Raw genomic sequence first — 27,128 nt, 5'->3', positions numbered from 1 at the left:
AAACCATGCCTCAGTTTAGGCTCTCAGGATTCAGACAGATTAAGTTCAGTAAACCATGAGCTTATAATAATAATTTTAAAAATCACCCAAAACACAAGGAAGTGAGCCACTAAGAATGAGGTTCAAGCAAAATCAACAAATTTAAATGGCCAAGAACTTCAACTATAATTATCAAATACAGAATATACTATGTCTCTGTGGGAAACATTTAAAGAAATAGAAGATTACATACAAAAATTAGCAAGCAGAAAAATAAAAGTGAACAGGCAACACCACCTTAACCTTAACCAATCATAACCATAATCAAACTAACATCATGAGCTTCCTGCTGTGATGTACTAAGAAAGATACATGTTCACTTATGCAGCACCTCAGCCAGAAACGCTTACCTTGAATTTAACCATAAAAATACAATCAGGCAAATTCAAATTGAGAGACAATCTGCAAAATAAGTGAGAAAAGTCAATGTCATTTAAAAAAAAGGGAAGGAGGAATCTAGGGAACTGTTCTAGATGAAAAGAGACTAAAGAAACAACTAAATATTATGCTTAATCCTTTAGATTTAAATTTTTTCAAATAAAAACTAATGATCGGAGATTTATTTTAAAAAAACAATCAAATAAATAGAGAGTTTAGAACTGAAAACTATATTCATTGAAGCTAAAACTTCAGCGAATACACTAAACAGTAGCTTAGACACAGCAGAAGAGAGAATTAGTGAATTGGACAATGTATCTCAAGAAATCAACCGTAAAATAGCACATGAATAGAAGGAGATGGAAAGAAGGAAAGAGTAGCTTATAGACATAGAGGATAGAATGAGAAGGTCTGGTATATGTTTAATTGAAGTCTCAGAAGGAGAGAATAGAGAAAATTAAGGTTGAGTATTATTTGAAGAGATAATGGTTGAGATAATGGTTGTGGTACTGAGCAAAGCATTTAGAACAGGGTCTGGCACCAAATCCATGGTTTATAAGTGCTAGCTTTATTTTTTCCAAAGTGGATGAAAGGCATAAATCTACAGATACATGGAGCCCGAGATAGAGAAATCAGGATAAATTTAAAATAATCCACACTTACCTAGGTACAATGATGTGAAAATGTAGGATACCAAAGACAGATATTAAAATGGATAAAGAGAAAAAATAATTCACTTAAAAAAGGAACAAAATTTTTACTAACAGCTCTCTTAACAGCAATAATGGATGTTAGAAGACAGTGGAATAATAATTTCAAAAGGCTGAAAAAAAAAAAACCTTCAAGCTAGAACAGTACACCCAGAAAAACTACATTTAGAGAGCAAGTGCACAATAAAGAAACATTCAGTTTAAAAAAAAGATTTAACTATCTACAAACAAAATTCTAGCAAATATACTTAAAGGGAAAAAAATAGATAAACGTAGGAGGACAATCTGAAATAGTCAAGAAGAAATGGTGAATGCAAAAAATAATAGACATGTAAGTAAAACAAATAAACATTGTCAGTATAAAATAATATGGGTTTTTTTCAAAGATAGAACTAAAATACCAGACTAAAATGGACATAAGTTGGGAGTTGAATGATTAGAAGTGAAGTGTTCCAGGGTCCTAATGTTGTCTAAAAGGAGTCTAAAACACTGATTAAGTTGACTTTGTTAGGGTATTAAAAATTACCTATTTAAAATTTAAGTGTAATTATGAAAAGAATAGAAAAAAAATGTATAACTTCAAATCAGCTAGGGAGGGCTTCCCTGGTGGCGCAGTGGTTGAGAGTCCGCCAGCCGATGCAGGGGACACGGGTTCGTGCCCCGGTCCGGGAGGATCCCACATGCCGCAGAGCGGCTGGGCCCGTGAGCCATGGCTGCTGAGCCTGCGCATCTGGAGCCGGTGCTCCGCAATGGGAGAGGCCACAACAGTGAGAGGCCCATGTACCGCAAAAAAAAAAAAAAAAAAAAAAAATCAGCTAGGGAAAACAAAGGGAGAAAAAATAAGAAAAAATAATCAACCAAACAAAGCCCCCCACTCAATTCTAAATAGAAGTTTAAAAGCATTTTAAAAAAGATAAAAAGGACAAAGAAAGATGGTAGAAACAAATCTAAATATCTCAATAATAGTAGTGAAAGTTAACAAACAACAATACCCAATTATATGCTATTTAGCAGGCACATATACAACATAACTAAATACAAGGTTTAAAGTAAAAACAAAAAAAATTGGCAAGTATATACTAGCAAAATAAAGCTAGGGTAATTAAAAGCATATACCTTTAATACCAAAATCATGATTAACAATAAACAGGGTCACTACATAATTTTAAAATGATCAACTCACCAAGAGGATATGACAGTTTTAAATGTTGTATGTATTAACCGTAATAGGCTCAAAATACATAAAACAAAAAAATGATAAAACGTCAGGGAGAAATTTCTACTATCATGGCAGGAGATTTTAGTACATCTCTCAATTAATGAGAGTCAAACGAAACATTACTATAAATTTGAACATTGCACTTAATAACTTTAATTTAATGGACATGCACCCCCAAATTAGAGAATGTATATTTTTTTCAAGTTTACATGATGATTTACAAAACTTGACCATATTAGTTCATAAAGTAAATCTCAGAGAAGCCATATTATACAGGCCACATTCTATACTACAATGTAATTAACTTAGAAATCAGTAACCAAAATGTATTTTTTAAAACCATGCATTTGGAAAGTAAAAATATACATTTCTCATGGATCAAAAAAACATCAAATTGATATTTTAAAAAATACTTGGAAATTTAAAATGTACTAAATATGAAAAGGAAAACCATAGATCAAAACTCATGAGATGCAGTGAAAATGGACCTTAGAGGTATCGCCTTAAATACTGTTATTAGGAAAGAAGAAAGGCTTAAAATTAATGAGCTTAGTGTCCAACTTCATTTAGAAAATGAAAAACAAAATAAACCTAAAGAAAGAAGATAATAAATATATGAGCAGATATAAATAAAATAGAGAATAAAGATAAAACAGAGAGGATCAAGCAAGCCAAATGTTGGTTCACTGGAAAAGTTAATAAAAGACTAAAGCCTATCCTCTTAAATTGGTTTTTTAAAGTAAGAGAGAAGAAATAAATTAGGAATGAAAAGGGCAGACACAACCACAGATATAACAAAGATTCAAAAAGATAAAAGAATATAATGAATATTTAATCCAATTAATTTTAAAATTTGGCAATCTAAGGGTGACTTAACAATCATCATGTTAACAAACTAAAAGGGAAAACCACGTGGGCTTTTCAATAGAAGAAGAAAATATCATTTGACAAAATTCAACACTCATTTAGGATAAAAACTCTTACCAAAAAAAGAACTTTTTATTTTGCCTTCTTGAAGCTTAATTTTTTTTTATTATATAAGTTTTGATGTACAGCATTATATTTGATATCTGTATACACTATAGAGTTGTTACCACCACAAGTCTAGTTACCACCCATCACCATACAGTTGATTCCCTTCACCCATTTCACCCACCCCCTAACCCCTTCCTCTCAGAAAACGCTACTCTGATCTCTGTATCTATGACCTTGTTTTTGTTTTATTTTGTTTGTTCTTTTTTTTTTTAAATTCCACATATGAGTGAAATCATATGGTGTTTATCCTTCTCTGTGTGATCTTATTTCACTTAGCATAATACCTTCCAGGTCTATCCGTGTTGTCACAAACAGCAGGATTTCATTCTTCTTTTGGCCAAGTAATATTCCATTGTGTACATATACCACATTTTCTTTATGCATTCATCTATTAGTGGACACTTAGGTTGTTTCCATATCTTGTCTATTGTAAATAATGAAGCAATGAACATAAGGCTGCATATATCTTTTCAATTTGGTGTTTTTGTGTTCTTAGGATAAATACCCAGAAGTAAAATTGCTGGGTCAGAACTTTCTTAATTTGAAGGATATCTTCCAAAACCCTGTAGCAAATACCATTGTTTAATGGTAAAATATCAGAAGCATTTCTTTTAAAATCTGTGAAAAAAGAGGATGCCTGCCATCACCTCTTCTATTCAGTATTGCACAGGAGACCCTACCCAGTACAGTAAGAAAAGGATAAAATGGCACAAGGTTTGGAAAGGAAGAAACAAACTTTTGTCATTTCCAGATGATAGAATTAACCACATGGAAATCCAAAGGAATGTACAGATAATTTTTTAAAATAATAAGAGCCTATATCATGTAATTGGAAATAAGATCAAAGTAGAAAAATCAATTGCATTTCCATATCTCAGCATTGGTTTCTAAAAAATGATATAACAAAGAAGATATTGCTTACATTAGCATAAAAACAGAAGGTGCCTAGGAATAAATCTAACAAAAAAAATGTGCACAACCTTTATGGAGCCAACTTTAATACTTTACTGAAAGCCACCAAAACACCCAAACATGAGACTCCCCTTGTGGTCCAGTGGTTGGGACTCCACACTTCCACTGCAGGGGGCGCGGATTCGATCCCTGGTCAGGGAACTAAGGTACAGCATGCTGCATGGCGTGGCCAAAACGTTAAAAAACAAACAAAAACCCAAACATAATTTTATATATATGAAAACTTGATATAAGCCAGCAGTATCACTGCAGTTCACAGAAAGTAGGTGATTCTGGGACAACTGGTTTTCCATATAGGAAAGAAATAAAATTGAACCTTATCATTAACCATATAATTTGGAAAATATATTTGCAACAAATGTAATCAATGTCATAAAAATTAAAGACTTTAATGTGAAAATGGCACTTGAAAAGTTAAGAATCTTTTTGACCTCAATTTGGTAGTCTATAGACCCCATAAAGGAAAGGAAAAGATAAGCCACTAATTTGGAAAATACATTCGCAACAAATATAACCAAAAAAGAAGAGCCACTAATTTGGAAAATATATTTGCAACAAATATAACAAATTTTCAGTATTCCAGAATATGTAAAGAATTCTTAAAGATCAATGAGACAGGCAAATAACTCCATATAAAAATAGACAAATGGCATAAATATACATTTCACAGAAGAATACTCATTAGTAATTAGGAAAATGCAAATTAAGACTACAGTGAGAAACTATTTTAAAAATTACCAAAACTTATAAAATCTAATACTAAGTATTTGGCAAGGGTGAGGAACAAAGGGAGCTCTTATTCAATGTTAGTGGGAGTGTAAACAGCCACAGCTCTTTGGAAAACAATTTGGCTTTATGCTGTAAAGCTGAACGTTCGCATACCTACTGCTCAAGAATTTCATTCCTAAGTATATATTCCAGAGAAACTCTTGCCCACAAGGATCAGAAGACATATACAAGAATGTTCATAGCAGCATCATTCATAGTAGCAAACCGCTAAGAACAACCTAGATATCCATTAACAGGAAAATGGATAAATTGTAGAACAGTTAACTGTGGCACACACAACTGAATATTACATATACAGCAGTGAAAATGAATGAGCAGCATAGAGGCATTTTAGAAACATATAGAAAGAATTTAAAACGAGCAAGTTGCAGAGACCACATATAGTATGATATCATTTCAATAAAATTCAAAGCAAGAAAAACTTTATGATGAATAGATATGTAGCTAAAAGCAAAACAAAACAAAAAGCTGTTTAATAAAGAAAGGACTAGAATTTTTGTTTTTCAGCTGCAGCCTCTGGCTCCCAGAATGGGGTCATGAGCTACCTTCCAGCATCCTGGCTTTGCCAAGACTGAATCAGGCCAGACCCCCAGTGCAGCTTTCTAAATTATCACCATCATGTGTAAGGAGCCTGTGGGAAGTCAACGTACCCAGAGCACTGGGTACAGAAGGCCTGGCTAGAGATTTAAATGAAATAGGCCCGTGGATGAGCACAGGATCTAAGAGCCGACCAGAGGCCAGAGAACAAGAGGCAGGGGCTGAAACCCAACCAGTCTGAGGCAGATGCTTGCACACTGCTACTGAGGATCCTGGCTGTAATCACTCTACTGCCGGTTCATGCTCCAGAACATCACTGAGGGTGTTGAGGGCATTGAGAGAATTGCAGCAAAAACCAAATTAGGACTTCTCATAGATTCTACGGGGGCAGGAAATCATGTCTAAAGAATTAGATAGTTGTGAACCAGAAAGCAACACAAGACCCAACATGGAAAAACAACACACCAATACACAATCAGAGAAGCATTCAGCGTTACCGACAAAAGGAAATGGTTAAAAAGCCACGACTTTAAAGAACGGATTGTTCATTTAGTCTGTTATTGGCCATTGAGAACAAAGTTATGGACCATTAAGTGCCATTCCCTCTAATGTAAGCAGGGACTAAGTGCTGTCAGGCTAGGTGATTTGAACTTGATTATGGGGGTTATAGAAGAATTTCAGTAGGGAGTGACAACGTTTGCTTTGCTTTTTTGAGAGCTCACTTAGGGACAAGTGGGTTGATTTACATGACTCCATTTATAAAAAGTTTTTTGTTTGTTTGTTTGCGGTACGTGGGCCTCTCACTGTTGTGGCCTCTTCCGTTGCGGAGCACAGGCTCCGCACACACAGGCTCAGCGGCCATGGCTCACGGGCCCAGCTGCTCCGCGGCATGTGGGATCTTCCCGGACCGGGGCACGAACCCGTGTCCCCTGCATCGGCAGGTGGACTCCCAACCACTGCGCCACCAGGGAAGCCCTAACAAGTTGTTTTGTGTTGAGTTTTGACTACTTTATTTCACTTAAGCAAGTGGAATCCTTGCATTTTGCCTAGGAAAGAACATGATGTGAGGACACAGGAGCAAAGGAAGAACCAGTCGACTGTGGTCACAAGCAGGGGTGGCAGCGAGGGTTAGGTAACTGGGCTATTCTATTCACAGCCAGAGGCTGCTCGCTTTCTGGCCGTGCCATTCTAGCTGCATCCTGGTTCCCAGATGTAGCAGTCACATCCCTGCCCTAGAAGGGCTTGCAGCTCACCAGCAACCATGGGACCAGCTGGAGACATGGTTGAGTACACAGTCTGTGTAGGCACAGAGTCTCTAGTCTTCTTCCCAAGCAAGTGCTGACGATCCAGCCAGCCATATGACCCTTCCGTTTACATGGAGACAAAAAATATATATAATTATTTAAGAGCTTTTATTAATCTCAAGTGAAGTTACCAGATAAAGTTTAGCCACATGTAATCAAGTCGGGGATTACACTCTAGTTGAGGTTTAAAGATATACAGCAAATACTCCACATGGAACTATAGAACTTGACACTGGAAGAAACAACAGCGTGGTAATGACAATGGTACAGTTTATTGAATGTTCACTATGTACCAGGCACCATGCTCAGCATTTTGCATGCATCATCTCATTTAATCTTCATAACCGATTTAGGAGGCAGCGACTATGATCACCCCCATTTTTCAAGAGAGGAGACTGAGGCAGAGAGATGTGAGGTTACTTGATCAAGGTCACACATTTGTAAGTGGGAGAGAAGGTCTGATCGATCTCAAAGGCCATGCCCACTGCCACTACACTCTGCTGCATCTGCGGTGAGGGGCAATGCTGCTTGAGACTTCAGTAGGACCTGCAAGGAAGCTCTCTGGTGGGTAGCAGTGAGGTGATGGAAATCTCAGTACATTGCTGAGGTTGAGAGCAAGGCAAGCCTGGGATAGGCACAAGCTGCCTGCATCCAATGCTTTGGGAAAGCAGATTCCCTAGAAATCTGCACTTGATTCCATGTTCAGAGATCCCCAAAAGTGATTTTGACTACTGAGGAAAGGAAGAGTCTAAAAAATAAACTGTAGGCTATAAAGTTGAAAATTATTCCGCTCAAAAAAGTAAATTAAATTGATTGATTCAGTTCAACCTGTGTTTGTTGAGTACAGCATCAATACAAATCAATGAGGCTGCACAGGGAACTCTCTGAGGGACCAGATTTTAGAAGGACACACAAGAAAGATTGAAGAAGGGACATGCAAGGCAGGATAAAAGTCTGGCTTGAACCTGTAGGTATAATGTAGCAAAGAGGCTGAGTCTGAAAAGCAACAACAAAAAGTACTCTAAAGACGGCAAAACAGTGCTGTTTCTTTTGGATTAAAAACAAGGCAAGGATAGACCCAGCACTGAAGCAGATGGTGTAATATTACATGATTGGGGAGAGGCAGGGTTTTCTACTCTCCACTTTTGTTTTCTTAATCAAGGAAAATGGTCCTCAATCTAGAAACGTTAAGCAAATATCTAGATGAGGAAATTGAATCTGGATAGGTGAGAAAAATGGGAGAGCAATGAATTCAGGTTTCTGAGCCCGGGTGAAAGATGATACGTACATACAGAGAGTAGTGTCTTTGATGTGGCCTTACTAAATCAGAATTTGTTGATTGACTGAGTTAACCCCCTGGTGTTGAAATAAGTTGCAGATATACCTCAGCCTTTGAAGACTCAGGAAGAATTCCTGGACCAAAAAACTAGTGATGAGTACATTTTCTACTTTCATATGAGAAAGAAACATGAGTCCTGATCCTTGTCAAAATTCTAGAAAGGATTGTTAAAGAAATTGTGAATATTGAGAAAGAAATTTAGAGATTACTAAGGAATCACTGGTGTTTACTTAGAAGCTTTGGAAAACAAATGTCATTTCCTTTTCTGGGTGGTGGTGTGAAGTTTGTCATGCCAATGGACAAAGCAGGCTTTGTGAAGCTTGGTTTCAGGAAATTATTTTGTTATTAAAGTTTCTTATAAGAGCCTAGTGGACAAGATACAGAAATGTGGACTGGATGGTACCAGTTGGGTGCCATGCATTTAAAGTTTATAGAACAGGCTCACCCAAAGGTCTCTAATGGGCTAGATGGCTCTGTTCTTGGTCTAGTCCTATCTGACGTTTTGTTTTTCAATATAGCGTAAAGGTACAGGATGCCCTTTTTTATCAATTCCACAGAAATCCCGAATCTAGGAGAAATGTGTCAGATGGAGAAAACATCCCAAAGATTTCTCCTTGATGGAACAAAATAAACAAGATGATCATTAACAAGACACACATAAAGTCTTGAATTAGGTCTAGAAAAAGATCAGTTGCACAAGTAGAACATAAAGTCCTCAGACTTCACCACCCCTGCTGTGGAAAGACCAGATTCCACTGCAAGTTAGGAAGAGCCAGGTGAAGACACTGCTGCTGAAAGGACTTCTGCAATCCCAGGGCACAGGGTGAAGGTGCAAGGGTGTCTCTCCGCTCTGGGTTGTTTGATTCTGGACTCTCCTTAAGATGTGTCCTGGGAAATTAGAGGGCAAACAGAGTGGGTAGCTCTTTTATGACAAAATGATAGATGACCTGGAGGTACTGACGAAATAAGAACACTTCAGTGTATCATGAGACCTGCCTTCAAATATCTGAATGTCTTTCATAAAAATGTAGTTTCCTGTTCTCTAGTTTCCTGGAGAGGGCACAATTGGACTCACTGGCTTGCAGCCAACCCGTCAAAGATCAAAAGAAAGAAGTTTTCAATACTTAAGAGTACACAGCCCTGCAGTGGGCTTCTTGGACAGCGGGGAATTCTACCATCCTTGGAGAATTATAGTAGAATCTGGGGTGGGAGGGAGGTAGAGGGAATTCCTATGTGCCTCCATGACTGGGAGAGATGACCCCTAAGTGTTCTCCCATCATGTATATGATTTGAATAATGACTGTTACCATTTATTGAGCTTAAACTAAGTGGCAGGGCTGGGCTAAGGTCTTTGTGTGTGCGATCCCATTGCAGTTTTTTTTTTTTTTTTTTTGCGGTACGCGGGCCTCTCACTGTTGTGGCCTCTCCTGTTGCGGAGCACAGGCTCTGGACGTGCAGGCTCAGCGGCCATGTCTCATGGGCCCAGCCGCTCCGTGGCATGTGGGATCTTCCCAGACCGGGGCACGAACCTGTGTCCCCTGCATCGGCAGGCGGGCTCTCAACCACTGCGCCACCAGGGAAGCCCTCCACTGCATCTTTATAACAAATGAGGAGACTGAGGCTCAGGGAGGCTATTAAGAGCTTAAGCCCACACAGTGATAGGTCAGAGAATGGAATTTTGATCCCAAGCCTGAGTTTAAAGTATAGGCTCTTAATTTCTATGTTATATATGATCTCCAGTCTATATACTTCATTCTTTCATTCAGCAACTATGCCCTGGAATGCCTTGTTCTTCACCTCCTCCTGCCTCTCTCATCCACTTAAGCTGAGCTCACCTACTGTCTCCTCTCTGAGGTTTCCGCACTTCCTCCACACAAAATGAATTGCTTCCCTCCTGTGTTGCATGGCAGGGGGCACATTGTATCCTATTTTCCTGTGCAGTGTTGGTTTTCCTACTGGACTGCAAGCTCCCAGTTTCCTGAACAGCTGGAACCAGTGCTTATTCATCCCTGTCCCTCAGCACCACAAACAATGCTCAGAAGATGGTGGTACTCAACAGGTTTATAAGTTAGTCCATTCATCCATCCAGTCATTCATTCAAGAAACCTAAGAAAGAATAACATCTTCTTTCTTTCTTTTTTTTATTGGAGTATAATTGCTTTACAATGTTGTGTTAGTTTCTGCTGTACAATGAAGTGAATCAGCTATATGTATACATATATCCCCTCCCTCTTGGACCTCCCTCCCACCCCACCCCACCATCCTACCCATCTAGATCATCACAGAGCACCAAGCTGAGCTTCCTGTGCTTTATAGCTTATTCCCACTGGCTATCTATAAGGAGGCAAGAACTTACAATGGAGAAAAGACAGCCTCTTCAATAAGTGGTGCTGGGAAAACTGGACAGCTACATGTAAAAGAATGAAATTAGAACACTCCCTAACACCATACACAAAAATAAACTCAAAATGGATTAGAGACCTAAATGTAAGACCAGACACTATAAAACTCTTAGAGGAAAACAAGGAAAAACATTCTTTGACATAAACCACAGCAAGATCTTTTTTGACCCACCTCCTAGAAAAATGAAAATAAAAACAAAAATGAACAAATGGGACCTAATGAAATAAACTTTGCACAGGAAAGGAAACCATAAACAAGATGAAAAGACAACCTTCAGAATGGGAGAAAATATTTGCAAACGAAGCAACAGACAAAGAACTAATCTCCAAAATATACAAATGGCTCATGGAGTTCAATATTAAAAAAACAAACAACCCAATTTAAAAATGGGCAGAAGACCTAAATAGACATTTCTCCAAAGAAGATGTACAGATGGCCAAGAGGCATAAGAAAAGCTGCTCAACATCACTAATTATTAGAGAAATGCAAATCAAACCTACAATGAGGTATCACCTCACACCAGTCAGAATGGCCATCATCAAAAAATCTGCACACAATAAATGCTGGAGAGGGTATGGAGAGAAGGGAACCTTTTCGCACTGTTGGTGGGAATGTAAATTGATACAGCCACCATGGAGAACAGTATGGAGGTTCCTTAAAAAACTAAAAATAGAACTAACATATGACCCAGCAATACTACTACTGGGCATATACCCTGAGAAAACCATAATTCAAAAGAATACATATACCCCAATATTCATTGCAGCACTATTTACAATAGCCAGGACATGGAAACAACCTAAATGTCCAACAACAGATGAATGGATGAAGAAGATGTGGTAAATATATACAATGGAATGTTACTCAGCCATAAAAAGGAATGAAACTGGGTCATTTGTAGAGATGTGGATGGACCTAGAGTCTGTCATACAGAGTGAAGTAAGCCAGAAAGAGAAAAACAAATATCGTATATTAACACATATATGTGGAATTTAGAAAAATGGTACAGATGAACCTATTTGCAGGGCAGGAATAGAGGCGTAGACGGTAGAGAATGGACATGTGGACACAGAGGGGGAAGGGGAGGGTGGGACGAATTGGGAGATTAGGATGGACATACATACACTGCCATTCGTAAAATAGATAGCTAGTGGGAACAAGCTATAAAGCACAGGAAGCTCAACTTGGTGCTCTGCAACATCTTATTTATCTCTCTCCCCCTTTTAATCCCTCCTGCATGAAACTCCAGGTATCATTCTCCTACTCAACCACCTTCAGTGTCCCTTTGTATCTACAGCATTAAGTACAAGAGCCTTAGCATGGCTAAGGGGCCTCTATTATATGTAGATTTTCATACCCTCAAAGGTCTCATCATCCTCCCCTCCATGTCCCCTTAGGCCTTCCTGATCTCTCTCTCCACCATCTTCTATCCTATCCCCTAGTCTTTGATCATATTGTTCCCTCTTCTTGGAATATCCTCTCCCACCCTCATTATTTCCTCTTAAAGTGTTATCCATTCTTCAATGTCCCAGTTCAAACATCGCCTCCTCCGGGGAAGCCCACCCTCACTCCCTGACCAGGAAAAGCCTCCCTTCTCTGTATTCCCAGTCCTTTTTTGCTGCTTTGTTGTTGTGACAGTTTTCTAATATTCTACTTTATTTTAGCTTGTTGGTCCATCTGATCCAAAAGATTATCTAACAATAATACCCTTTTCAGCAGGAACTATGCCTTACTATCTCCAGAATTCTTGTGATACGTGGCATTATCTATCACTGTATCCCCAGTACCTAAGGCAATACCTGACATCTGTTCCATAAATAGGTGTTATTGAATGGATGGATGAATGGATGAATGAATTCATCAGAAGTTCTGCATTGTAGCATCCGTTTGCACATTAACTAAATATATAATTTGTGACATTTCATATCAATTGCTCTGGACCCCAGTTTCCATATCAATAAAAGGGTGTTCAAGGAGTCAGGGAGAAAGGGTACTCATTTTTATGGATGACTTTGCTGTGTGCAAGGCAATGTGCTAGGGGCGTTATTTACCTTACAGGCCTAAGGGAGGGAGGGAGGGATGAGGATAGGGGAGGAGTATACAAGCAGTGAAGAGTATGGGCTTAGGATAAGGCTTCCTTGAACTCAAGCCCTAGCTCTGCTACTTACTAAATGTGAGCTTGGGCAAGTTATTCTAATCTTTTAAACCTCTGTTTCTTCAGCCATCAAGTGGTTGAAGAAACCACTTGATAATAAGAGAACCTACTGGTGAGTTTGTTGTGAGGAGTTGAATATAAGGTACTTAGCCCATCGACTGGCACGTAACCCTGAATTATAAACAGCAGCTCATTATTATTATTCTATTACTTGTGTGTCTTCTTGTTCAGTTTACCCCATGAAGAAGCAGAGCCCTTGAGAGGTTAAACTACTTGCCCAAGGTCACATCTTCTGTCTGCCCTGTTTCCCTCTCCACCTACGGGACCCTGCAGGATAAATCCTTCGAGAATGGCCATGAACTCTGCAACACAGCCTGTGTTGCCATTTCAGGGTGAAATACTAGAAAGCCACCCCATGTTGCTGCTTCTCAAACATGCCCAGATTTTAGCATTTTATTATCTAAACATTTAGCATCTAACACTGAATATCTAAAAGCAGGGTCAATCTTCTCATGGTTATTCTTCTGTTTAATAAAGGAAGAAAGGTCATAATCTAAGTTATAAGAGTGAACAGATATAACTTTTTCCCTATGAGATTCAAAGCTAATACCTTTTTCTCCCCCATCATTTGGCTTTGTGCAAAAATTCAAAATGCCAATTACTGCTCCTCTGCGACTAAATGAAGTGTGAGCTTCCCTGCCCCATAAAGGGAGCCACACCCTACCTGGACACTCAGTAGGCATTTGATTCAGAAGAAGAGGAGGAGATAGTAACCATCAGGGTTACTAGGGTTTTCTGTGATGGAGGATGTGATGCACAAATGTGTAGAAGTTTTTTTTTTCTTTAAATAAATTATTTTATTTTATTTTATTTATTGTTTCTGGCTGCGTTGAGTCTTCGTTGCTGCACGTGGGCTCTCTCTGGTTGCAGTGAGCGGGGGCTATTCTTCGTTGAGGTTCGCGGGCTTCTCATTGTGGTGGCTTCTCTTGTTGTGGAGAATGGGCTCTAGGTGCTGCATGGCCTTCAGTAGCTGTGGCTCATAGGCTCAGTAGTTGTGGCTCGTGGCTCTAGAGCACAGGCTCAGTCGTTGTGGCTCACGGGCTTAGCTACTCCGTGGCCTGTGGGATCTTCCTGGACCAGGGATCTAACCCGTGTCCCCTGCACTGGCAGGCAGATTCTCAACCACTGCGCCACCAGGGAAGCCCTGCATAGAAGTTTTATGGAGGACATACAGGTAGGCAGGAGAGGGATCATTAGTGGCAGGCCGTTGTCAAGGGTATATGGCTCATGGAGCTGAAGTATTCATGCCCTACATGTCCAGGAGGACCTCCCCCAGAGCACGCACAGGTGGGTTTTATTTGTCATGTCCATGATCTCGAGGCATCAACAAGCCGTCAGCGGGCTGCGCCTGCAGAGCCCTTTTTGCTACAAACATGGCCCCCTGAAGTAGCTCCAAAGCAGTTTGATCATGGGAAGAGAAATGCCAATCTAACCCATTTGCCGTTGATTTCTTAAGCAGATTCAGGCACACAGGATGAAGCACAGCTTTTGCAGGAATGGTTTAAGCTGGTTCTGGAGAAGAATAAATTAATGCGATATGAGTCGGAGTTACTGATCATGTAAGTAAGGCAACACAGATAACAGCGAGGCCTAAAAGCAAAGAGGGCGGGAGTGGGGTGGCCCACCCTCCTGGGTTGACGTCTCAGGATTTTTTCTTCTTGTGCATACAGAATTGTGATTGAGACAAATTGACATTTGATGTCTTGCATATCATGCTGGCATTAGTGCAGAGAATCTCCAATTGTCTGTTCTCTGCTGTGGAGTCCTATGGCTAAAATGATTTCAGGTAATGGGTCTGGAGCTGGAGGGCATTTGGATAAGACACTTTCAATCCATCCCTGTCCCCCACACCAGGGGGGACCCACTTGCAGTCACACACCTGCAGTGGGGAAGCATGTGTCTGGCTTCTGTGTGTGAATCATGGGAAGGGCTTGCTGAAATCGCCTGACCACTTCCTTGTGGCTTTAATGGATTGAAGGTGGAGATCGGTCTGGCTGTCCTCTGAATGAGAGGTTGCAGTCTGGCTGGGAGATCGGAAAGTAGAGATGGATCTTCCCGTACTCTGAAAATGTTGAAGGTCATTCTACCTGTCACCATTCTGGAGGGAAAGGAAGTAACATTTAATATAAACTGACTAAGCACCACAAGTTGTACTGGGTGCTTTCACTTACGCTGTCTTATTTCATTTTCACCCCAACCTTGAGAGTTAATTTTGGGAGTCTTTGAAGGGGTCTAATAAAATTCTTTTCCTCTTCTCTGCCTGGGTTCTGAGCCGGGTGAGAAATAAGACAATTGGGTCAATAGTTGACCCAGAATATCAAAATAAAGTGTTTATTACTGATTATGGCTAGCTCGGCTAAATATGAGAGCCCAAGTGGGCTTGCTAACTATATTCATTTCCTAGGGCTGGACTCATATATTATCACAAACGGGGTGGCTTACAATAAGAGAAATGTATTCTCTCTCAGTTCTGGAAGACAGTCTGAAATCGAGGTGTCAGGAAGGCCATGCTCCCTTCGCGGCCTCTGGGGGAGAATTCTTCCTTGCCTCTTCCAGCGTCAGGTGTCTCCAGGCATCCCTTGGCTTGTGACCGCATCACTCCAATCTCTCCCTCCGTCTTCATGCAGCCTTCTTTCTCTGTGTGTCCATGTCTTCTCTTCTGTCTCTTGTAAGGACACTTGTCGCTGGGTTTAGAGCCCACTGGCATAATCCACGATATTCTTATCTCAAGGTTCTTAACTTAATTACATCCACAAAGACCCTTTTTCAAATAAGGTCACTTTCAAAGGTTCCAGGGGTTAGGATGTGGACATATCTTTTGGGAGTTCACCATGCAACTTACTATACTACCCAACCCCAGAATTAGACACACTCATCTGTCACAAAAGGTAGCGAATCACTTGCTTCTTAGGGGTAAGGCTTTTACCCTAGACCAGTGGGTCTCACCTGGGGGCAATTTCCATCTCACTTCCTCCTTCCAGGGATATTTGGCAATGTCTGAAGACATTTTTGTCTATCGCAACTGGGAGGTGCTAGTGATATCTAGTGCGGAGAGGCCAAGGGTGCTACTGAACATTCTACAACGCACAGGGCACCCTGCTTCCCTCACCAACAAAGCATTACCCAGCCCAAAATGTCAGTAGTGTCAAGATTGAGAAATCTTGCCCTAGACCCATAGCAAGGCTCAGAGTAACAGAGAACACATGTTTGCTGCAGGCAGGCTGATCCCCAGGGAGAAAGGGTGTGAGCTGAGTTCCCCTAGTCTGTTCTTCCCAAATTCACCTTCCCTGGGGTGAGAGTGAGCATAAGCATGAAAGTGGAGAGAAGAAGCCAGGAATTATACTCCTTGAGCTCCACTGACATGAAGGAAATGCCAGGAATGGGGAAGAAGGGCTCATCTGTAGCAATTACTTTTATTATTACTATTTTTTAAAATTGATGTACATGCTGAGACTCAAAACAACTAAGTAATTTGTCCATCTCCGCCTGACTACAAAGCCCTTTTTATACAACTGTATCGTCTGCCTTTGGTCCAGGTGTGAATTATAAAGTTCATTGACAAAAAAGTATCAAGCACATTCCATGTGCTAGGAAATGTGCTGGGTACTGTGGAAGTAGAGATGAGACAGGCCATAGTCCCTATCTTCGAGGATCTCATGGTTTCAGGGGAGACAGACACGCAAGCACACAGCATGAGAGGAATGAGAAAACATAGCAAGCGCCCCATGGAGGTTTGTAGGAGGAGCAGTCAGTGCACAGGCCCTGCCGGCAAAGGTCAGATGGGTGGTGACAGCTCAGTGACTGTGGTCACTCCTTGGTACGCTGTCAGAGGGAACTTTCTCCTCCACCAGAGGCCAAGGCGGAGAACTCGGATGTGTGAGCTAGACAAAGGCAGGTGGGAGCTCTGGTAAAGGATAGGTTTTAGTTTGGAGAAAGACCTGCCTGAACTAGGAGAAACGTCTTACACTGGTGTGTCATTTTGGGTCCCTTGGGAAAGCAGGTGCCACGACAGAATTAGAAGTACAAGAGGTGTATTGGGAGAAAGGAGAAAGGGAGTGGGAGTGAGAGGGAAGTCTTCAGACCCCATGCAGTCCTGACATCTGTAAAAGGAGAGGGGAGGGAATGAGAATTGGCAGGAGGAACCTCAGACCGCAGTGCAGCCCTGAGCCAGGTGAAGGGAGCCCCAGAGCAAAGCCTGCCCGTCCGAGGAGTCTGAAGTGGGGCAGAAATGGCCCAGCTCCAGCACCACCACTGTGCTCGCTCGCTGGCTGGAGCTGCTCAGGGACAGTGTGGCCTCAGCACAGCAGTGAAGTGGATTCTGCCACAGCAGTCAGCTCACTACACACTACACTCCTTCCAGAGTTCTCTCTTAAAGGAAGATCTGAGTGGTGCGTTTCCACTGGCTACCAGAGTGGGCCAAGGGAAGTTGAGTGTCAATAACAAAAGGGAGAGTATTGAACAAAGCATGGACCTTGGCCCACGTAATAGTAGAAGTAGTAAAAATGACAGCGACAACAGGGTATAGTAAGTGACCCAAAGCTATAGCAGATACACATGCAGCCTGCAGGTGGGGCTGCAAGGGAAGCCCCCCCCCCCCCACGTCAAACCCAGGGACCTAGACTCAGCGCTCACCCTCTTCAGTGTCTCTGTAGCATTGGACAGCCTTGATCTCTCTCTTCTCTCCTGAAACTTTCCTCTCTTGGCTTCTGTGACGCTGCATTTCTTGTTTACCCTTCCAACCTTTTGCTCGCTTCTTCCCTGGCCCTACCTCTTTTGTTTGGCTTCTAAATGTAGGTGTTCCCAAGGTCCTGTCTTCAAACCTTTTTTTCCTCTATAGCAGGGGTCCCCAACCCCCGGGCTTTGGATCGGTACTGGTCCATGGCCTGTTAGGAACCGGGCTGCACTGCACAGCAGGAGGTGAACAGTGGGCGAGCGAGCAAAGCTTCATCTGCCGCTCCCCATCACTCCCCATCGCTCCCCATCGCTCCCCATTGCTCCCCACCGCTCCCCATCGCTCGCATTACCGCCTGAACCTTCCCCCGCTCCCCCGGCCCCCACTCCCATCTGTGGAAAACTTGTCTTCCACGAAACTGGTCCCTGGTGCCAAAAAGTTTGGGAACCGCTGCTCTGTAGCCTCCCTTTTAGAGATTACGTGGCTTCATCTATCACCTCTGACTCCTGCCTCATCCATTTGTGGTCCTCATTTCTCCTGAGAACGCCAGACCTGCACTCCCAAAGGTTTGCAGAACCTCCACATTACCACATGGCCCAGCTTGTGGGAAGCTTACACACATACTCTGACACACATGGGCTATCCCCAGCCATGGAAAGGTCATGAAGTTCTGTCTGAGCTTCACCGAAAGCTAACTTCACTTCTTGACTTTGCTGTTCTGTCGGTGGACACACTGAGTCCCCGGCGCTCCAGCTTTACTCCTCCAGAACATCGCTGATTCTTCTTCCCACGTCAGTTACAACCAGATGGGTAGCTGTCTAGTATTCTGCCTCCACCCGGACAGAATGTCTCACTCCTCTTTCCTCCTTGTTTTCTTGTTTACCACAGTCAGCGATCTGGGAGTTGTTAGAGGTGATACTTGAAGTCACGTTGCCCCTAAAAGAGAGGAGAGCTTCAGATTGTCATTGCTTCTACTGTTCTAGTCATTTCTTCACAATCCAGTCCTGGGTGGCCTTCCAAAAGCTTGCTGAGAGCACATTACAACTCCCCATCATCTCTTGAGTCCAGCATATCTCAGCAGCAGTAGCAGCAGCAAAACTTTCAGTTTTGAGATATTCCAAGACCCCAGTGGTTTTTTTTTTTTGCGTTACGTGGGCCTCTCACTGTTGTGGCCTCCCCCATTGTGGACCACAGGCTCCGGACGCGCAGGCCCAGCAGCCATGGCTCACGGGCCCAGCCGCTCCGCGGCATGTGGGATCTTCCAGGACCGGGGCACGAACCCATGTCCCCTGCATCGGCAGGCGGACCCTCAACCACTGAGCCACCAGGGAAGCCCCCAAGACCCCAGTTTTAATAAGGAAAAAAGAATGCAGTCGCTACGGTCAATGGGTTTGTTAGTCCATATTTCTACACAGATCTCCAGTATTTACGAAGTTTGAACATTCTCTCATCCCCAGGGCCCGAGAACTAGAATTAGAAGATCATCAAAGCAGACTGGAGCAGAAATTAAGAGAAAAAATGCTCAAGGAGGGTGAGTATGGTGATATGTCTGGGGCCTTTGTTAAAGACGTTTTCCCCCATGAAGACACGTGACCAGAACATGCTGCACATTGCAGAGTGGAGCGCTCTTCCTGCCTTGTGTCACCAGCCTGGAAGTCAGAGGGGGCACAAAGCCAGCCTTCCTCTGCCCCCACCAGAGCACAGCAAGTCCTTCTTAGCTTCATTCACTGGGGCCGTGAGAGCAGCATTTAGCTCCATCCCATGTGCTAATAGGAACAAAGTCATTTAGTCACGCATTCATTCACTTATCCCTCCATTCATTTAACAAATATTTGTTGAGAATCTAGAGTGGGCCTGGCAGATGGAGAAGAGCAGCCCTGCCCTGTGGCCTCACTCGGGAGACTGACACCCAGACCAGTAGTTATGACACAGTGAGATGAGGGTCATGACTTACGTGCTTTGGGAGCACAGAGGAAGGCAGGCCTGGTTCTGCCAGGCACTGGGGAATGGAAAGGAAGCATCCTTCCCACCACGGGCTGGGCCAGGGCATCACACATGAGAAAATTATTTCCACCATGAAGGAGGGAGAGTTGAAATAAACTTAATTGACACCATATACTGATTTATGCATTCATAGGCTCCAGCCTGCGAGGCATATTCACTCTGTTCTGTGCCTGTATGTTTGGGGGGCCAGATCCATGCATGGCTTTCCTACATTTAGACCTACGTCTGAAAGAGCAAGTTAAATCATTTCTGTATACCTCATGGACCGAACATTGCACCTACCTATGGGTTACCTGCTTCAGAGCAAGCCCTTAGTAAATATGAGACATTTTCATCATGATCATTCTTATTTAGGTATTTTATCACCATTTTACAGATTAGAAAACTGAGTCTCTGAGAACTTAAAAAGCATGCTCAACGTAAATGGTGGGTCTAAGACTTGGGAACAGATCATCACAGACTTGGGGGTCTCCTGTTCTTTTTCACATAGTAGTGTTTGTAGATTGTTTCTTTATAGCAGTAGAAAACTATTTCTAACAAAATCCTTAGAGAACTGCTCTGTACAGAATGGATAAAAGTGGCATACATCATCTTTTATTCGTCCGAAGGGGCTCAGATGGTTCCATCATTGACAAACCAAAACTGAGAGAGGAATTTTAATTTTTTTGTGTTGATAATCAAATAAGGGGCATGAATACTGAAGTGTACCTAAATTAACAAACCATACTGTATAACTAATATCTCACTTACACATCTCATAAAAATTTTAATTTGCTCCATATGAGGGTGGTAAAATACATACCACCAAAGACTCCATTAGTCACTTCTGAATCTTTTTTTTTTTTTAATTCTTACTAAAGAATGATGGTCATACATCTTCTCACTCTTCTGGGGTGTACAAAAAAATATGGCTTCTTCATTTTGCCTTGTCATCTTGCACGAAACCTTCATACCACTAGTTATCAAGAAGAAAAGGAAGGCAGGAAGGAAGGGAGGAAGGAAGGAAGGAAGGAAGGGAGGGAGGGAGGGAGGGGGGAGGGGGAGGGGAGGGGGAGGGGGGAGGGAGGGAGGGAGGGAGGGAGGGAGGAAAGGGAATTTTTTTTATCCCTCTCTGGTAAACTTAGTCTGCTGCAATAATTTAGGCTGATGCCATCCCTCTAGGAAATGCTTAGTCTTTGGGGGATGAAAATGTTCAGTCTTGCAGATTGCCACCCCTTGCATCTGCTTGATTCTTAAGGTGACCTCCAGGTAATGGCGAGAGGCGGGTTTGTGTGACTTCACAGCACTGGAAGTCTGTGTGGGTTTCTCTGACTCATTGACTCCCACATAGCTGTCTCCTGTCATCAGGCTGCCACTGTCTCTGCTGGCATTTGCAGCCAAGGTGTGTGGCTGGCCTGACCCATAGCCTGGCCATTCTCTCAGCGTGCCTGGAGCCTCACTCCTGGCCTCGCCCAGCCTCACCTCAGCACATCCTCCACTCAGCCTGGCCAGACAGTCTCCACTGTGAGGCCACTCCATCCCTCATCATGGGGAGCCCCATGGCAGGCCCAGTGGCCGTCTACCTTTGCACCTCTGGGGCAAGTGGACATTTCTAGGCTCTACCAATGTGTGCCACACACAGCAGATCAAGATCTGGGGAGCCACACCCAGACCCCTCTTCTCTGCTCAGCCATGAAGTTCTACCTGTCCCACGTTTACACACAGGGCGCCTTTCCAGCTGGCCTCTTCCCAGAGTTCCAAGCAAGGGGCAGGGCAAGAGTCCCTCAGCCCCCCAGTGCTCCCATCAAATGATGTGACATTCCCTGCCTCTTTGGGGGCTTCCAAGGCCCAGAATGGAGAGACTGGAGCCCAGGGCCCTCACCTTTATCTTCTCCGGCCTCTCTCTCCTCCCTCCCATCAAACATGAGCTGCAAAGAGAATGGTGCCTCTTTATTTCCCTTTTGTCATATGTACCTTATTCCTGACACTGTTCTCAGAAGTCAGCCTGATGCAAGAGACAGTGGTACCATCTCTGCTCTGGTATCCGGCCCACCACCTAGTCCCAGTGTGTTAAGTAGGAAGAGCTAACAGAATTTATAGAGTCTTCTCCCAAGGCAATAATCTGGTTGACAAGATTTAAAATCTGCCTTTAAAATCCTATTTTGAGTGTCAGAAAGTCATTACTACCTGTTTCTTACTCTTTTCCTTCCTTTTATAAAAATCTTGTCTCCCTGAGGCAATCGAATGTCTCGGGCCAATTAGGAAGAAGGTCATGTACTCAGGGAGAAGCATAGTCACAGTGTGGAAACATCCTCCTAGCGGCCAGCCATAACCTCACTTGGCTGCCGCCTGGTCTCTATTCAAAGGCTGCAATTCGTCATTAACTACAAATGAAAAAAGGATTCTCATCATTGAAATAGCTTCCACTGACGCGGATGGTTTACTGAGAAACTTTTCTCACAGATCGCTTTGCTCAGACATGTTCAGGGGAAACTGCCTTTGTGTTGCCTTGTTGGTTTCTTTTTTGTGAGGGGAGGGTGGGTTGGAGGGCTTGGCAGGACTTGGCTGGTATTAACTTCTTTTTCTCACAAAGGGGTTTTCCCCGTCACTTTATATAGAGTCTCAAGATGAAAACCGAGCTGACAGCAGCACAAAGCACCCACCTTTCTAATCTGTGACTTGGAGGGCAGGTCCCTGGTGTTAAATTCATTTCCTTGTTTTCTCCATGGAAATTAAAGGGCAGAACAAGTCCAGAACAGTCAAGAATGCCCATGCCAAAAGTTCTCCTGGGGTCAAATCTTACCTGAAGTCCAATGTGGGTGTTTTAGTTTGTTCTTATTTTTTACTTATTTTTGTTTGTTTGTTTGTTTCTGTAGAGAGCCAGAAAGATGAGAATGATCTGAATGAGGAGCAAGAAATACTCACCGAGATGATGCAAGTAATTGAGCAAAGGGACAAACTGGTGGATTCCTTAGAGGAACAACGTGTACAAGAAAAGGCTGAAGACCAGCGCTTTGAAAGCTTCATATTCTCCAGGGGCTGTCAGCTGAGCAGGACATGAGGAAGCCCCACAGGGAGCAAGCCGAGACCCAGATCAGGCCAAGCACCCTTCACTCTCTTCTTCCTTTCACAGGATATGTCAGACCTGGAACGTAACTTATACCATGCTGCTATATATATATATATTTTTTTTTTTTTTTTGCGGTACGTGGGCCTCTCACTGTTGTGGCCTCTCCTGTTGCGGAGCACAGGCTCCAGACGCGCAGGCTCAGCGGCCATGGCTCACGGGCCCAGCCACTCCGTGGCATGTGGGATCTTCCCGGACCGGGGCACGAACCCGTGTCCCCTGCATCAGCAGGCGGACTCCCAACCACTGCGCCACCAGGGAGGCCCCCCTGCAATATTTTTAAAAGAATTTAAGATCCTCTCATATGTACTCCAGCTGCCCAAGATCCTTCCAGAGATTATAATGAAGAAAATACAAAGACTCTTTTGAAATTGGCAGTCAACTTCAGTGGGTCTCTTAAATTGGAGGTGACCGTGGCAGATGACTAGCATTGTTTTCTGTAGAAAGTGACACAGAGTTAGATTTTCCTGCTGCTTTCATCATTTTCCCTTCCCAAATTCATTGAGTTACACATCTAAAGATTTTTAAGAAGCTGCCTTTTCATTAATATATCCATATTTGCCTTTTTTTGCATGGATGACCGGTTTCCAAATGTCAGAAAGAAGCAGCCGCAGTTTAAAGATTAGGTTAATATTTAAATTGTGTTTCCAGAGAAAGAGAAGAAACCTTGAGATTACTGATTACATAAAGCAAATAATTCATATAGCAGGTGTTAATTCAATCCAGGGTGAATTTAATTTACCAGGTGTAGTTATAAGCCTTAATATAATATACATAAGCAATGAGAGTTTAATAGAACATTTGAGCCTTAATTTTATTTAAAAAAACAAGAAGGAAAAAAGGAAATAAAACTTTGACTTCATACCAGCAGGACTGTTAGTTAACACCAAATGCTGTTGGCTTAGAAAAGCTTTTTTTTTCCCCCAGAGCACTCTCCTTATTGCCGCTGCAACATAGTGTAAAACGTTTCTAGAAAATGAATAATTTTGAAGCACTTTTTTTGTAACTATTGGTAATGGCAAAAAGTATTATAAAACTCTTTCATTTGTTGATAAAATATTGGTGAGGTTGATGCTGCTACTAAAAACGAACATTCTAGTGATCCAGGTGAGGGGTGCTCCTCAGTGGTGGCCTTAGGTCTAAACATCTCTGACACTGTCTCCAGGGATTGCCCAGGAAATCCATGACAAGACAAGGCCACCTCTGCCTTCAAGGTGGAGTGGGGAGCAGTGGTCCCATTTACCAAATCCCAAAGTGGGTAATGGATTCTTTGATGACATTTTCAATGTGAAAAGAAAGCTGGGAGATGGAGTTTGTGCACTGACATGGGATTCCTGGGACATCTTGACTGTTCATAGGGGAACCAAAGAAAAGATTTTAAATGGTGATTTGTTGTCGTAAAGTATTTGATTGTTTTCCCTCAGTGGGATTCTTTGAGGAGTCAGTCCATCATTGACACGAGACAGACTGAAGAACTCTTTGTTGTATGTTTGGCCTGTCATTTCTACAAGTGTTTAAATGTATTGGTGGACAAATGGTGCTTTGCAACTGCCTGGAGAGCTAACTTACCTCAGTATAAGTTAACCCATAAACCACTTTTGTCTGAGATGCTGTCCGTGCACACCAATCTGGTCAGCTGAGAAGCCGGAAATTAGAAGTGCGCTTGGATTTCCTGAGTCAGCCCACATTTTGGGTGGTATTAAAACACAACCTTTCCATGCATATACCAAGTTCCAAAGGTTGTAGTTCTTTTTCTTTCTTCTCTCCTTCCTTTTTCTTTTTCTTTTCTTTTTTCTTTTAATAATCATGTCTTCTAGTGCCTGAATTCTATTATTAGGAAATACATACAAGCATCTATTTCTCTCTCTCTGAAAACTGTGCCACTTTATCTATTTTTATTTATTTGTGTATTTGGTGGAAATGGCTAATATGATTTCCTCATTATTCTGGTTTTCCTGTGTTATAATTTGGAGAAGACCTATTAGCACTAAGCTATTGGTATATAAGCTATTTAATATGCAAATAACCCAGAGGTTTGGGGCAATAAGTTGTATAGTATTAAAGATTTATGGAGATGGTCAAGATAATATTTTCTGCCATCAGGCATTCAGAGGTAAGACTACAGACGCGTAGGAATGTTAATTCATTTTAAGAAAGATACACAACTTCAGTTTTCCTTCTAGAATGGGTAGAATTATTCAAGCCCGGTCACCATTTGCTGCTTGCATACGTTTAACAGATGATGCTCAGATGTGTAGTGTCTGGGTTGTTTTTGTGCAAAAGGATTAATTGCCACTTATTTTAATTTGTTCTGTTTTGGTTTAAAAGAAAGATTCTCCCAAGAGGGCCAAGAAAGAAGGTGGTTCTTGGCCCCAGTATTCTGTTGATAGATGAGAGAAGCAGTTTGCTCACTTTCTCTTCCAAAGATTATGTTCTGCCGTTTAAGGCTGAGTCTTATCTGGCCAAGTTAAAACACAGACCTCATATTTAACAGCCTTCTACTTACACGGGCTTTCGGTTTTCCCAGTACTTAAAAACCATTTTTTTTTTTTAAAAAACATTTTAATGATCATTTCCAAAAGGATACAAATATTGTGGCTGTTGAACTATGTTAAATGATTGCAATAGAGAAAGTTCTAAGACCCTCAAAAGGTAAAACATTGTACCATTTGAAGACAGTTTCTGTGTATACGGTATGGGTAGGATTATGATGAAAACAGACAGAGCCTTCATTTTCCCATAAAATAACACTTGTGATCAAGGCTGAGCCATTTAGGACTCTGAATGAGACAGAAAGCCCCAGCCTCAGGTCACATTTCGTAGTCTCACACAGCTTCTAAGTTAAACCAAAAGGCTCACAATGAAAACTTCAGAATTTTACGTAAGCTGGACCAAGAGGACCGTTCTTAAACTTGCTCTCCCAAACCATTCATTTATTTATGTGTTTAATAAACATCTTCCAAATACCTGTGGGATTCAGCAACCCTGTGCTAGATGTAAGGATACAGAAAGAACATTATTCCTCCACCCGCAAGTAAATACAAAGATAAACAAGTACCATTCCCAAAGAAATAAAAAAAATAAAATAAAGAGCCATTTTTATTATAATCATCAACCTATTCTTCTCACATTTATCTCAAGCACAAAGACTTATCTCCCCAACTATTTGTGGTGCTTCTTTGGCAATAAAAACACAAGTTCATGTTTCTAAAACTGTGAAAAATAACCTCAGCTTATACTGTTTCATTTAAACCTGGACTTCGGCAGTGTTAGGCTGCTTGGAATCAAGGGATGTTGAGATGCAGCATATTAATTGCAACTGAGAAAGGAAGTGGCAGGTGTTTGCAGCTCTGACGAGCTGCAATGAAATTGATGTTTCCTGCATTCTGGAGGCAGATGACGATTCAGCAGTGTCTGCCTTCCCAGGAAGCAGATTTACAGGCTTTTCCTTCCAAACTGAAAACGGCAGCATGTCTCACCCAGGCAGTTGATGAGAGAACTCCCTCAGCAGGGCAGAGGTGGCAGGGGGCAGCTGGGGCTGCCACATGAACCGAGAGAGTGGCAGTCATTGGATGTAGCAAGCTCAAATGTAGGAGTTTATTGTAATAAGAAGGTCCACGTACAGGGGAGCGTGTACTGTTTCACCTACTGTTTATCTTCTAACCTCACTGCTGAGTGGCTTGTGAAAGATTAATTTGCTTCAGCAATTGGGAACTATTCACGTGGATTGAAATGTGTTACATGTGCACTGCTATAAATACCGAAATGAACCCAAAACAAATGGTTTTCTGTAGAAAGAATCCAAACATGCGGGTTTGGTCTGGCACCTCTGAGGGCAGCGTCCGTTTCATTTCTTTATTCCAGTGAAAGGACGTGAGCAAAGCTTTGATTTCATGTAGGAGTCTGTGAAGTATCATTGGATGCTTTATTCCCACCGGGGCACCTGGCAGGACTTACCTGGATGTGAGTGGGAGGAGAAGTGAAGAAGGCTTGCCTCAGGTGTATTCTCTCAACAAAGAAAGCTGTTCTCAGAGCTGGGGAGGGGGAGAGAGGGGGCCACTCCTGTCCCAGCTCCCATTTCTCTTACCCGGTACAACCCGGTTTTGTATTTCATTCATGCAACAGGAATACTCCCCTCTGCACAGAGCTGGCCCCTTCCTTCAACTCACACCCTTTCAGGACTGAAGTTTTTGGTTTATTTGTTTGTTTCTGTTCTTAATCCCGGCATTGCAAATTCATGAAACGTGAGCACATGATTCACCAGAATTGCCGCATCAGGTGAGTCAAGTGTCTGTTCCCCATCATTTCACACTGAGTTCCCGCATTGTTTGGAAGCGCTTGTCTGCTGGTGGAATATTTGAAATGATTCATTTTTTACATTGACCGTCAACAGAAAGTAAACATAA

The 27,128-nt window shown here is 42.2% G+C and overlaps 1 protein-coding gene across 1 annotated transcript in view; it reads left to right on the top strand.

Annotated features, from left to right (window-relative positions):
- The window catches only part of MICAL2 (microtubule associated monooxygenase, calponin and LIM domain containing 2), a 215,152-nt gene extending 189,359 nt beyond the window's left edge, over positions 1 to 25,793 (top strand). Inside the window, exons 35-37 of the mRNA XM_060303498.2 lie at positions 14,400 to 14,499; positions 19,070 to 19,143; positions 22,472 to 25,793. Of these exons, the coding sequence (XP_060159481.1) occupies positions 14,400 to 14,499; positions 19,070 to 19,143; positions 22,472 to 22,656 (359 nt within the window). The 3' untranslated portion in view covers positions 22,657 to 25,793. The remainder of the gene's footprint in view (positions 1 to 14,399; positions 14,500 to 19,069; positions 19,144 to 22,471) is intronic.
- Positions 25,794 to 27,128: the final 1,335 nt, after the last annotated feature.

This window comes from Globicephala melas, chromosome 8 (genome assembly GCF_963455315.2).
Source record: "Globicephala melas chromosome 8, mGloMel1.2, whole genome shotgun sequence".
Lineage (NCBI taxonomy): Eukaryota > Metazoa > Chordata > Mammalia > Artiodactyla > Delphinidae > Globicephala > Globicephala melas.
Note: the sequence above shows the minus strand (reverse complement) of the source record. Positions and strands in the feature narration are given on the sequence as shown.